The sequence below is a fragment of the Anomaloglossus baeobatrachus genome, chromosome 4, assembly GCF_048569485.1.
Source record: "Anomaloglossus baeobatrachus isolate aAnoBae1 chromosome 4, aAnoBae1.hap1, whole genome shotgun sequence".
Lineage (NCBI taxonomy): Eukaryota > Metazoa > Chordata > Amphibia > Anura > Aromobatidae > Anomaloglossus > Anomaloglossus baeobatrachus.
This window is the reverse complement of record NC_134356.1, coordinates 613,865,348-613,878,995: the sequence shown is the minus strand read 5'-3', so window position 1 is coordinate 613,878,995 and position 13,648 is coordinate 613,865,348. Positions and strand designations below refer to the sequence as shown.

The following is a 13,648-nucleotide window of genomic DNA, read 5'->3' as shown; positions in this document are numbered from 1 at the left end:
TCAAACCAGGAATAGCAGAACAGGGACAGAATTGGCAGGCAAGGACGTCATCAGAAAACGTAGCAGAGGTCAAATCCGGATCGGGCAGCAAGGTACAAAAATAGTAGGCAGGAGGGTAGTCAAAACACGCAGAAGTCAACACACAGGAATCACCAAACAGAATAGGACGTAACAGGAGCCAGGAAAATCAGAACTATATCTGGCAGTAATCATGTGACAGGAGGGGAAATAAGAAGGGTGTGGTGTCTTCCCATTGGCTGTAGCTGAATGCTGGCAACTTCAGCTGGAAGACACACGCCACCCACAGTCAGCCAGCGGTACTGCAGATCCCAAGCTAACCCAGCCCAGTGGATGATCGGAGCCTGCGCCCACTGGTGCCGCTGGCATCGACTTCTCTCCCATCACCAGCACCATCCACGGCAGGAACACGGCGTCGCCTGCCGATCGGAGCAGAAGTCGCTGGAGCAGACTCCGGCGGTGACGTAACAAATCCAAAACACAAGGCCAAGTTGACCTGTCATTGGCTACAGCAGAACAAAGTGAAGGTTCTGGAGTGGCCATCTCAGCTTCCTGACCTCAATATCATTGAGCTACTCTGGGGAGAACCCAAGAGCGCAGTTCACGCAAGAAAGCCCAGGAATTTACAGGAACCGGAGACTTTTTGCCAAGAAGAATGGGCAGCTTTACCATTTGAGAATCTAAAGAGCCTCATCCATAACTACCAGAAAAGACTTCAAGCTGTTATTCATATTAGAGTGGGCAATACACGGTATTAAGAAGTGGGGTATGTGAACTTTTGATGAGGGTCATGTGGATCTTTTTGGTTGTCATTATGATTTAAAAAGAGAAAACACAGCAGTTTGACAATAAATAGCTTCACCCAACCACTGACCATGAGTGGGGAGAAAGATTTTGTGTTATCATTCATATTGTCTGAATAAAGGTCAAGAAAGCAAAAAATCTGCCGGGGTATGTAAACTTTTGAGCATAACTGTAGATAGATAAAGATACATACCTTAATCCATAACATGTGCTGAGGGTAACCACTGAGTTGTTCTCATGCTTTACATACCCCTGGTAGTTGCAGTGATCCTAGAAAAATATTCACATACAGTTACGCCTCATTCAAACATCCGGGTTTTGTTTATAATTGCACAAAAGAAAAATGCACCATTTCTCATCAGAGTACTGGATCAAATATTCATCCATTTTTTGTCTTTGTGACTGTTTTTACCAACAATGTAGCATTTTTTTTTTCTCCAAGAAGAGAAGATTGCTGAGCATGATACTGAGTGGGGGCACATCTTACTGCAACCAATCACAGACGACGGTGGGCGGGGAAAGCAGTGCATATGCATGAGCCTAACGAGTGGCCCTGAAAATGAATGGATGGCCACGGGAGCCATTAGCGCCACGCCGGAAGCTCAGTAACCACAGCGCGCCTGCTGCTATTCCTTTTACCACTATTTTTAATCTCCGGATTCTGGTCCCCATAGACTTATATGGGGACCAGCTTCCGGACAGATATCCGGGATCAATTTTGGGCTGGAACCAGAATTTTATTTTTAAAATCCGGTTAGGTCTGCCGAACCCGGTTATCTGCAAGTCCACCCATCACTAGTCACCAGGTTTTTTTTCATGTAATCTGAGAACATCATAATGTAGGAGCTGAATTTCTGATTACAGTGATGTGTTAATTACTGGCTGTAATAGAAAAAGAATCTGGCACTCCGAAATCAAAGAAACGATCCTTTTAATTCAGTTGGTAATGTAATAGTGTACAGAAATACAGACTACCCTGCATGTGCCAAGTTGTCCTGTAGTGATAATCTCCTGCTGATAAAACACTGATTATATTAAAACCATAAAACATAGTCAAAAATTTCTGTACACTATTACACTACCAACTGAATTAAAAGGATTGTTTCTTTGATTTCTGAGTGCCAGATTCTTTTTCTATGAAATATACGGATTTGGACCCTATCTGATCACCAATCATAATGCCAGGAGTGCTGTATTCCTAGATTGTATTGCATTATTGGGCTGTGTTTTATGGTTTTAATATAATCAGTGTTTTATCAGCAGGAGATTATCACTACAGGACAACTTGGCACATGCAGGGTAGTCCAACGAAACCTGAAGCACTGATTAGCAGCTCTCTGTCAATATACAATGTACACAGAATGTTGTGGTTTGGGTGGTGTTATATATAACTCAATAAATGAGCTCTGCTAGATCTGCAGCAGAGAAAAGTGTGGCTGTATAATACCTGCTGCATCCGGAATATTAAGTGATACATCGCTGAAATCAGGCTTTGAGTTCCTAATCCCTATCTCGTGATGCTGTCAGATTACATAGCAAACACCAGCTGACATGTTGGCTGTCAGGGCATAAAAATTCAAAGAGTTAATTTTTCAAAACTTTCAGCAAATTTTAAGTATTTTCAAAAATAAACAGAAAACATAATGATCCTAAATATACCACTAACATAAAGTACAAAATGTCACAAAAAATAATCCTAGAATCTCTGGGATAAATGCAAGTGTTCCAAAGTTATATACACAAGATGAGAAAAATGGGACTTCCTCACACAAGTCAATTCTAGTTGAGGAGAGAAGGGGTTAAAGGGGTTATCCAATGCATCAAACTTCTGTAATGGGACATGAGAGCTGCTGCTGATGTATCGTCCATTGGGTATCAGCAGGTATCGTGCACAAGTCTTGTTCTAATTTATAGGACAGGTGCGCTGTACATGCTGGTCAATGGACGCAACATCAGCAGTGCCTTAGGCTACTTTCACACATCCGGTTTTTGCTCTGCAGCACAATACGGTGCTCTGCAGAAAAACCGCAACCGTTTTTTTTGCCGCCGGTTGCGGTTTGTTTTGCATAGACTTACATTAGTGCCGTATTGTGCCGCATGGACTTGCGTTCGGTCCGGTTTTTGCTGCATGCGGCAGATTTAGCCGATGCCGCGGCCGGATGGAATGTTGCCTGCAATGTTTTTTGCTCCGGCAAAAAAAAACGCATTGCGCCGCATCCGGCCGCTGCAGCGCATTTTTCAATGCATGCCTATGGACGCCGGATGCGGCGCGATGCGAAAAAAAAACGCATTCAGCCGCCACATGCGGTTTCTTCCACTGCGCATGCTCAGTAGCGTGCCGCAACCGGAAAAAAACGGACGGGCCGCATGTAAAAACTTATGCAAAGGATGCGGTGTTTTCGCCGCATCCGTTGCATAGGTTTCACAGCCGGAGTGAGCCGCACTGCTCAAACCGGATGTGTGAAAGTAGCCTAACACCTCTCTTGAAGTTGAAGTGAACTAAAAAAATTGCCAGCAATTCCTAATCTCATAATCTTAACTGGTGCATACTGACCATGACATACAAAATCCAAAATAGCAGTTGCACTCAAGTGAAGGGAAGGAGAAAAAAACAAGAAAGTAGATTGTGAATATTGGAACACGAATATGCATTACTGCCAAGAAAACATGAAAAAAAAATAAAAAAAAAAATATGAGTTACTTAGCTAATAGAGGTGGCCAAATTTACTTGTGCCCAGATACCACGTCAAGGTGTAACTCTCATCTGGGTCCTACTCTAATTGCTATGCCTCTCTTGTCCAAACTGAACTATTATATGGGATAGAACAGAACCTGCAAAAGGAAAATTAAAAACACCTGAAATAACTGGGAGGAGTGCGCAGACAAAGGGCATGACTCCATAATACAAACTAGAAAAAATGCAGGCACTAAACATGACATACAATATCCAAAATAATAGCTGCACTCAAGTAAAGGGAAGGAGAAAAAAAACAAGAATGTAGATCATGAATATTGGAATGTGAACATGCATTACTGCAAATAAAACATGGTTTGTTTGTTTTTTTTAAATATGAGTTAGTTAGCAAATAAAAGTGGCCAAATTTACTTGTGCCCAGATACCACGTCAAAGTGCAAATGCTATTTTGACCGAGGATGTGGCTAGGTGAGGCCGAGAGTCATGAGGAGGCCGTCTTGGAGGCGGTGCCTCCTGCGGCCTTTTGGGGGCGTGACTTGGACCGCCACGCATAGGAGTTCCTCTGGCCTTTCTCCGGCCTGCTGGACGAAGAGGATTGCGGCTTGGCGGAGGGACGAAAGGACCGAAACCTCGATTGTATTTTCCGTTGCTGAGGTCTCTTAGGTTTGGACTGGGGTAAGGAGGAGTCCTTTCCCTTGGATTCCTTAATAATCTCATCCAATCGTTCGCCAAACAAGTGGTCGCCAGAAAACGGCAAACCGGTTAAGAACCTCTTGGAGGCCGAGTCTGCCTTCCATTCGCGCAGCCACATGGCCCTGCGGACTGCCACAGAGTTAGCGGATGCCACAGCTGTACGGCTAGCAGAGTCTAGGACTGCGTTCATGGCGTAGGAAGAAAAAGCTGACGCTTGAGAAGTCAAAGACGCAACTTGCGGAGCAGAATTACGTGTGACAGCATTAATCTCAGCCAGACAAGCTGAGATAGCTTAGAGTGCCCACACGGCTGCAAAGGCCGGGGCAAAAGATGCGCCCGTGGCCTCATAGATGGATTTCACCAGGAGCTCTATCTGCCTGTCAGTGGCATCCTTTAGCGATGAGCCATCTGCAACCGATACCACAGATCTAGCCGCCAATCTAGAGACTGGAGGATCCACCTTGGGACATTGAGCCCAACCCTTAACGACTTCAGAGGGGAAGGGGTAACGCGTGTCAGTGAGGCGCTTAGTAAAGCGCTTGTCCGGAACCGCTCTGGGCTTCTGGACAGCATCTCTGAAGTTAGAGTGATCGAAAAACGCACTACGTGTACGTTTGGGGAACCTAAACTGGTGGTTCTCCTGCTGAGACGCCGACTCCTCTACAGTAGGAGGCGGGGGAGAGAGATCCAACACCTGGTTGATGGACGAGATAAGATCATTTACTAAGGCGTCCCCTTCAGGTGTATCAAGGTTAAGGGCGACGTCAGGGTCAGAGCCCTGAGCTGCGACGTCCGCCTCGTCCTCCAGAGAGTCCTCAAGCTGGGAACCCGAGCAGCGTGAAGAAGTCGGGGAAGATTCCCAGCGAGCCCGCTTAGACTGTCTAGGACTGTGGTCCGGGCAGGAGTCCTCCACGTGAGACCTAGGGCCCAACCTGGGAGCGCGCTGCGGCGCGGACCGAGAGGGGCCTGGATGCGACGATCCAACAGGGGCCGGGGCCTGTGTAAGGACCGGTCTGGACTGCAAAGCTTCTAGCAGCTTGGCAGACCATTTGTCCATAGACTGAGCCATGGATTGTGAAAGTGACTCAGAGAGTTTCTCAGCAAAAGAGGCGAACTCTGTCCCTGCCGCCTGGACAGGGGGAGCAGGGGGGTCTACATGAGCCGAGGGGCCCACTAGTGACCGAGGCTCCGGCTGAGCAAGCGAAACAGGGGTCGAGCATTGCTCACAGTGAGGGTAGGTGGAACCCGCAGGTAACATAGCCCCACAAGAGGTACAGGCCGCAAAAAAACCCTGTGCCTTAACAGCTTTGCTCCTTGTGGACGACATGCTGTTGTCTCCTAGGAGAATGATCACTGAGGGTATATGGGCAAAAAAGGGTATACAGCCCGACCGAACAGAAATATATATATAAATACGTATCTATTCCGGCACCCTAGGGGGACCAGCACCGGGAGACCGGTGTGGCTTACCGACCGCTAAAAAGCGGAGTGTGTGTCCTCCAGATTCCCTGCCTTAGGTCCCCCGGAGCTGCAGAGCTGTTCACTGAGAATCCTCCACCGACAGAATGCCAAAAAATGGCTGCCGGAGCTCTCAGGGGAGGACTGGAGCCGTGGGCGGCGCCAGGAAAGTGCGGGAATCTGGGGTCCCCACAGTGATCAGTGAGGGGGGAGGAAACATGCAGGATGCTCCGGCCCTCACATCCGACGTCAGGTCGGCAGTCCCGCCCTTACCCCTGACAGGCAGGCCCGGGGGCGGGATTTTTGCGACTAGGCCGCGATGAAGCCGGGGACTAAATTTGAGACCGCGCCCGACAAGCAGGCACGGTCGGCGCGGAAGTCCGCCGGCCTTCTCAATTCAGCAGCTGCCGCAGCGTCCGGGAGGAAGGTGCGCTCCCTGCACAGTCCCCAATGGAGACACAGAGTACCTTAGAGTTGCAGGGCCCGGTCCCTGAGGTTGAATAGACTCCGGTCCAGCAGATTCCCACAGGGGCTGCGGAGGGAGCACGGTCCCAGTAAATGAATGACCACTCAGGATCCCACTTCTCCCAGAGCCGCTAAGGGATGGTGAAGGAGACGGCATGAGGCTCCGGCCTTTGCACCCGCAATGGGTACCTCAACCTTAACAACACCGCCGACGTAGTGGAGTGAGAAGGGAACATTCCGGGGGCCCCGTGGGGGCCCTCTTTTCTTCCAACCGACATAACTAATATGAGAATGCATGAGTGGATGTGTGCCTCCTTCCACACAAAGCATAAAACTGAGGAGCCTGTGATCCACGGGAAGGTGTATAGGCAGAGGGGAGGGGTTACACTTTTTAAAGTGTAATACTTTGTGTGGCCTCCGGAGGCAGAAGCTATACACCCAATTGTCTGGGTCTCCCAATGGAGCGACAAAGAAAGTCAAATTCAGCTCTGCTCCACCTGTACCTGAAGGCTGGTGACTAAAGCCTGCTTTAAACCTTACGATATCACATACGATCTCGTATGCGATCGTACCCACCCCCATCGTATGTGCGGCACGTTCAATTTGTTGACCGTGTCGCACAAACGATTATTTCCCGTCACACGTACTTACCCTTCCATACGACCTCGATGTGGGCGGCGAACATCCACTTCCTGGAGTGGGAGGGACGTTCGGCGTCACAGCGACGTCACGTGGCAGCCGTCCAATAGAAATGGAGGAGCGGAGATGAGCGGGACGTAAACATCCCGCCCACCTCCTTCCTTCCGCATTGCCGGCGGGTGCCGCGGGACGCAGGTAAAATCTGTTCATCGTTCCCGGGGTGTCACACACTGCGATGTGTGCTGCCTCAGGAACATTGAACAACCCGAAGTGCAATTTTAAGGAAATGAATGACGTGTATGCGATAAACGGTTTTACGTTCAATCACAATCGCAGATAGCTGTCACGCTACAACAACACTAACGATGCCGGATGTGCGTCACTTACGACGTGACCCTGCCGACACATCGTTAGATTTGTTGTAGCGTGTAAAGCCCGCTTTATTGTACCTTCTGCTCCGGACGGCTTGTGACCAGAGTCCCGTCATCCAGATAATGGCTTTCTGTGTAATTATCCGCAAACAGATCCCTGCAGAAACATAGAGAAGAAGTCAGTATAAAGATATCATGATGTTAGTGGAAATCTACTCTATATCATCCTGTTATGAGGGATATGTAGAAGTATCTACGGTCCTCTCACCACCCGTCCTATACACAACCCACACTGTGACCACTCACTCTGTCTTCTCAAGGTGAATGACTATGGGCTTCCTACCCAGCCGGATCTCATATCGAAGAACATCCGGATAAATGCTCTGCACAAAAAGATAAGCATAGCTTAAATTATGATTTATTTTTTTTACAGTTTTTTCATTAGATATGTTCCCTAAGGAAGGAGTGCGAATACTGGACCCCACAGCAACTGGTTCAGTTCACCAGCAGCACCCCCACAGGAGACGTTAGGTATTACATAATTTACAATCAAATAATAGGAGATGAGTTCTCCAATGAAGAGACCTGAGTAGTCTCAAAAGCTCGCTATTTATTATCATCTATTCAGTTAGCCATTAAAATGGATAAAAAATGAAGGACTCTCAGATATTAATATTTTTGAGTTCTCCAAAGACTCTTTTCACTTATCGTGTTTCCCCAAAAATAAGAAAGGGTCTTATATTATTTTTTTGCCGCTAAAGATACGCTAGGGCTTATTTTATGGGGATGTCTTTTCCATAAACAACAATCCACATTAATTCATAGATAAAAAAAAAACATATATTTATTCAAATACTCATATTGCATTCTGAAATATCGACATAACTCTCCATACCCTGTGTGTAACACGTGTGTGTGTGTATATATCATCTACCTCTATCTATCTACACACACACACACACACACACACACACACACACATACACACACACACACACATACACATACATAAATACATACACACACACACATATACATACACACACATACACACACACACACACATACACACACACACACATACACACACACACACATATACACACACACACACACATATACATACACACACACACACATACACACACACATATACATACACACACACACACACACACACACATATACATACACACACACACATACACACACACACACATACACACACACACACATACACACACACACACACACACACATATACATACACACACACATACACACACACACACATACACACACACACACACACATACACACACATATACATACACACACGCACACACACACACACACACACACATACACACACATACACACACATACACATACACACACACACATACACACACACATCACACACACATACACACACACATATACACACATACACACACACACATACACACACACACATACACACACACACATACTCACACACACATACACACACCAGCCTGTCTCCTAGTGATGTGTCGGTCGTGAACGATCCGACACAAAGATCCGGCTCCCTACTGTGACTGAGAGGAGTCGGATCCCCAATGAGAGCCACTAAAATCTCTAAACGGCTCTTTTCGCCTCTGAAACCCCGCCCACCCGCAGCTAAACTCCACCTACTCAACAATCTAATTGGTCTCTTGTAAGTGGCCAGGGTTTAGCCGCAGGTGGGCGGGGTTTTGGCGGCATTACTATAATCTTAAATATGTGTTCACTTGGGATGAACACATATTTAATAAGGAGCCGAGAACGATCTGAAAGATCCGGCTCTTTTTGGTGAGCGGAGCCATGGGAACTGGATCACCAAAAAGAGCCGGACTGCCGATCACTACTGTCTCCTCTTCAGCTTTAGACTACTGCAATTAAGAGACCTCTGGTCACATGATGTGATGTCACAAAGGGTGTTAAGCCATTTTATCATCATGATATAAATGCTGGAGCCCCTTGGAGAATGAGGGCTTTTGTTCTCCCTTGCCCCTAATGCCAGTCCTGCATACCAGCCTGTCTCCTATTTAGTTCTTTTAGACCTGCAATTGAGAGACCTTTTATTACATCATGTCACATGACGTTAAAGTCATCAAAGGTCCTTAAACAAATTTAACTTAAGAATACAACTGCTGGGGTCCATAAGAGAGTGGTGTTCCTGAGAAATACTGCTTCTAACACTGACCCTGACTGTAACTGGGGCTTTTTCTTGGAGTAGGGTTTATATTTCAAGCCTTCAAGGGCTTATTTTTTGGGGAAGGTCTTATTTTCGGGGAAACAGGGTAGACTGTTGGAAGGAAATCTCTACTCTTCTAACTCAGAATGTATTTTATGTATAAGGCTCAGCTCACATCTACCTTATGAAATCCATTTATAATGGCAGCAATAGCACCATACTGGATGGATTGCATGAAGGGCACCACCGAAGCCGACAGACTCCATTCACTTATAACGGGGAGAGTTCTACCATTGTTAGACCGGAAATATATCAATCCATGCAGCACTATTTTCCCTGTATAATATGATGGAATCTGTGTTGGTGGCTCTGAAGAAGATGGAGCCTTAAGGGGGCTTTACACGCTGCGACATCGCTAACGATATATCGTCGGGGTCATGGTGTTTGTGACGCACATCCTGCGTCGTTAGCGACATCGCAGCGTGTGACAGCCAGGAGCGATGATCAACAATCGCAAAAACGGCAAAAACCGTTGATCGTTGACACGTCGCTCCAAACCATAATGTCGTTGGTGTTTCATTCCGCAGGTTGTTCATCGTTCCTGCAGCACCACACATCGCTGTGAGTGACACCGCAGGAACGACTAACTTCATCCTACCTGCGTCCATTGGAAAGAAGGAAGGAAGGAGGTGGGCGGCATGTTCCAGCCGCTCATCTCCTCCCCTCCTCTTCTATTGGGCAGCCGTTTAGTGACGTCGCTGTGACGCAGAACGCAACTCCCCTTGAAGGAGGGATTGTTCGGCAGCAACAACGACGTCGCTGAACAGGTATGTGCGTGTGACGCTGCCGTAGCGATAATGTTCGCTATGGCAGCGATCACCACATGTTGCACGAACAACGGGGGTGGGTGCTATCGCTCGCGACATCGCTAGCGATGTCGCAGCGTGTAAAGCACCCTTTAGACTTCTTAACACAGTCAAACCAGCCTTTTGCCTAATTATGGTGCATGGACTGGGAGATACCTGGGTGTCTCTCTTGTAGGCAGTGTGTAACCTCCGAGGAAAGACCACCTCATATGTTTGGACTCCTGGTAACTGACTGAACACTAAAAGATAAAAATACAAAGACATTAATAAGCAGAAGTAAAGGGGCGGCATCTGCACCAGGCAAATGTCATAATTTTACTACAAGTGTCACGCCTGGTACAAGAGGTCTCATGGCAAAAAGTGCAACACAGCGGGAACACCTTGGTAGTGATACGCCTTTGGGAGGGGAAGACCTCCGGTGAGCGATGCAACACAGAGGGTACATAATACAACGGTAGGCCCTCGCACTAGGGGGAGGGGAGCAGGTCACCTCCTAACACTCACCTGAGGCTGATCACTGAACTCTCTAACGTCCCTAAACGGGTCCTTCCTTTGTATGCTAATTACATGCCTAGGCCATTGCTGGCCCTGAACTCACCCTGACAAGTGAGGGTCATCGAGACTCATCACTACAATAAGACAACACGAGGTAGGTAAGACAAACAGGTGGGGAAAGACACATCAAAAAGCACTCCTTGGTTTCTTCAGTAGGAATCTTCGCAGCTGCAATAGAAACAACACCACAGCTATGCAGCGATGAGCTTCTTCCACACGGTCAGCTAAGGTATGAGCTATAGCCAGAATGATGAGCAGGTATTTAAAACAGAAAGGAATGGCAGAAACTGATGTTACAAATACCTGTTAGATCACTGCAGGACAGAAATGCACCTTAACCCCTCAGTACCATATGGAATTAAATAAGCTCCAACTCAGGGTAAATGGCGAGCGGTCACTAAAGAGGATCAGTGATCCCCAATGTGCTGTGTCCTTCTGATGCCAGATCCACTCGAGATCACACCAGGCTATGACACACTTGTGACAGAAAACCTGGGAGGGTGCCAAGGCTTATTGGGAAAATGTGATCTGGACACACAAGCTGGTGGCTTGTCACACTGAGAGTAGGTTATACAGAGTCACCCAAAGGACAACATATACCATGAACGGGCACAGATCATAGCTATAGGGGGATCTAAAATATATTAGTGGCTGGATAGTGTAATGTAGTGTATATGGGGGCGGCCGGACTGTACCCTGATATCTCCTCTCAGGATCCCAGATCCTAGGCTCCTTGGAGATCAGTGGTGCCGGGGCTGTCCGGTTACCGTCTTCCTAAACCAGCACCACACATTGGTGAATAGGCTGAGTATGGTGCTGCAGCTCACACCCACTGAAATGAATGGAGAGTAATAGGAAGGAAGCGGCCATGTTTTATAATCCGACACAAGCCCTATAAATCATGTGGAAGCTGCTCCATATGTAATGGGTGACCGGAGAGGTCGTCTCCTGGGATTGTACGTCCCGTACAGCGGCTGTATGAGCTCGGTATATACCAGTATATACCGCACACCGGGTCTATACGGATACAGACGTGAGGATATGGCATGTATATCACAGAACGGCCATAATGGACGCGTCCTACAACCTGCAGGAGTCACACATGGGGAGAAGCACGCCACATTCATAGGAAACCTCCAGGAATCGATCCTGGTCCTCACCCAGAAGTGCCAGCACCAGAAGAAGACGTCTCAGCATGGTCCGGACACTTCTTATCCGCGTTATCCTAGAAATAAGAAGTACAAGATGAGAAGCAATGACGTATAATAGCTGATAACAGAGAGTAACAGACTGCGAGACCCCGTACTGGTAATAATCACCCCAGTATACAGCAGGGGAGGAGAAACGTCTGTCACCCCCTCCTCATTATCCCGACTACACCATTACCCCGCACCAGTAATGTGCACAGTGAGATCATCATTAAACCGAGGCAGTTACCATAGCAACCTGTTAGCTGCTCTCATCTTCCTGAGCCTCTAAAAAAATGCTTGAAATCTGGTTTCTATGGTGACTGCCCCATTGAATTTCCCAACAATAACAGCCATAAACCCCCTATAAATGGCAGCCATAGACCCCCATATCAGTGAGAGTCATAATTCCCCCATAACAGCCATGGTCATAAATCTTCCATCACACATATGTCACTGCCTCTCTCTCCCCCTATAACAGTGAAGCCGGATATAGACAGTGACCGGACCCCCATAGCAGTAGCAGGGTCCCCATAACAGGCCGGGTGTCAGTCACCTCCTGTAGGGTCCTCTCCTCTCAGGTGACTCCTGACTGAGGAGCATCAGAGGCAGAGACTGAGTCTCCCCGGGAGATGCTGCCCCCTGCTGGCTGCACAGGTCACTACACCTCCATTACATGCTGGACATTGCTGGATCCTCCTCTTGGGCTAATGGGATCTTTTGGAAAAGGAATGTCGCGGGCGGGGAAGGACGCCGCTGCGCTGCGCTCGCTAACGCTCGGGTCCGGCGCTGCTGCGATGGCTGCTCGAGCGGTGGGCCGGATCCGGGGACTCGAGCGGCGCTCCTCGCCCGTGAGTGAAAGGGGGTAGTTTGGTTTGGGGATTTGGTCCGTGACGCCACCCACGGGTTGTGGTGAGGTTGGGCACCACCGCTGCTGGTGACGGGGATCCCGGGAGTGATGGTAGGGAGCAGTTGGGATGTTGTTTTCCCCCTCACTCAGCCTTAAAGGTACGCAAAGTCTCTGGTAAACCAAACGGCTGGATGGACGGGTCCCGCAGCCGGCTGCTGTGGCTTCTCCTGGACGGTTAGTGGTGGCTGCCTTTCCCTGCACCTTTGTGTATGTTCGGTCACGATGGATTCCCACCGGTAACCCACTCCCCAGCGTGTGTATGTGCCGGAGGAGCCCTTTTGCCCGCAGGCTTTGGCCCTTGGAACTCTAGCTGTGGCGGTAGCTGTATTTCCTTTTGCTGGTCGGACGGTTGCCTTCAATCGGGTCTTGGCTGTTAGGAAACCTCTGGGGTTCCGGTCACTGACGGATTTGACCTCTAATGGCGACTCCAAGCCTGGTCGGGGTCCGTAGGCCCTGCCTGTGTGTGCTGGCTTCACTTCGCCCCCCGTTTCGGTACCGGCGGGCCACCGCCCGTCCCCGGTCCTATGGTTCTGCGTTGATCTGCCTCTCCTGCAGATGGCCACTACCGTCTGCCAACCTTGCTCTTGGTGCCCGGGCCACACACCCGGACACGGTCAGTTTTCTCCTCTCCTACCACTTCCCTAACTCCTCTCTATTCCTCACTCTCTGATCTGAACTGACTTCCTTCTCCCGCCTCCAGGACTGTGAACTCCTCGGTGGGTGGGGCCAACCGCCTGGTTCCACCCCACCTGGTGTGGACATCAGCCCC

At 48.5% G+C, this 13,648-nt stretch overlaps 1 protein-coding gene across 2 annotated transcripts in view; it reads right to left on the bottom strand.

The window, feature by feature from the left end:
• LOC142301898 (disintegrin and metalloproteinase domain-containing protein 28-like) overlaps positions 1 to 12,583 on the bottom strand; it is a 179,805-nt gene extending 167,222 nt beyond the window's left edge. Inside the window, exons 1-6 of one of the 2 annotated variants that reach the window (XM_075342937.1) lie at positions 12,526 to 12,583; positions 11,943 to 12,007; positions 10,384 to 10,466; positions 7,450 to 7,526; positions 7,222 to 7,300; positions 1,016 to 1,092 (exon numbers count right to left, since the gene is read on the bottom strand). In XM_075342937.1, the coding sequence (XP_075199052.1) occupies positions 1,016 to 1,092; positions 7,222 to 7,300; positions 7,450 to 7,526; positions 10,384 to 10,466; positions 11,943 to 12,007; positions 12,526 to 12,572 (428 nt within the window). In that variant the 5' untranslated portion in view covers positions 12,573 to 12,583. Of the gene's footprint in view, positions 1 to 1,015; positions 1,093 to 7,221; positions 7,301 to 7,449; positions 7,527 to 10,383; positions 10,467 to 11,942; positions 12,008 to 12,101; positions 12,172 to 12,525 lie in introns of those variants that run through there. The other variant, XM_075342939.1, reaches the window with a different exon arrangement.
• Between the last annotated feature and the right edge of the window lie 1,065 nt (positions 12,584 to 13,648).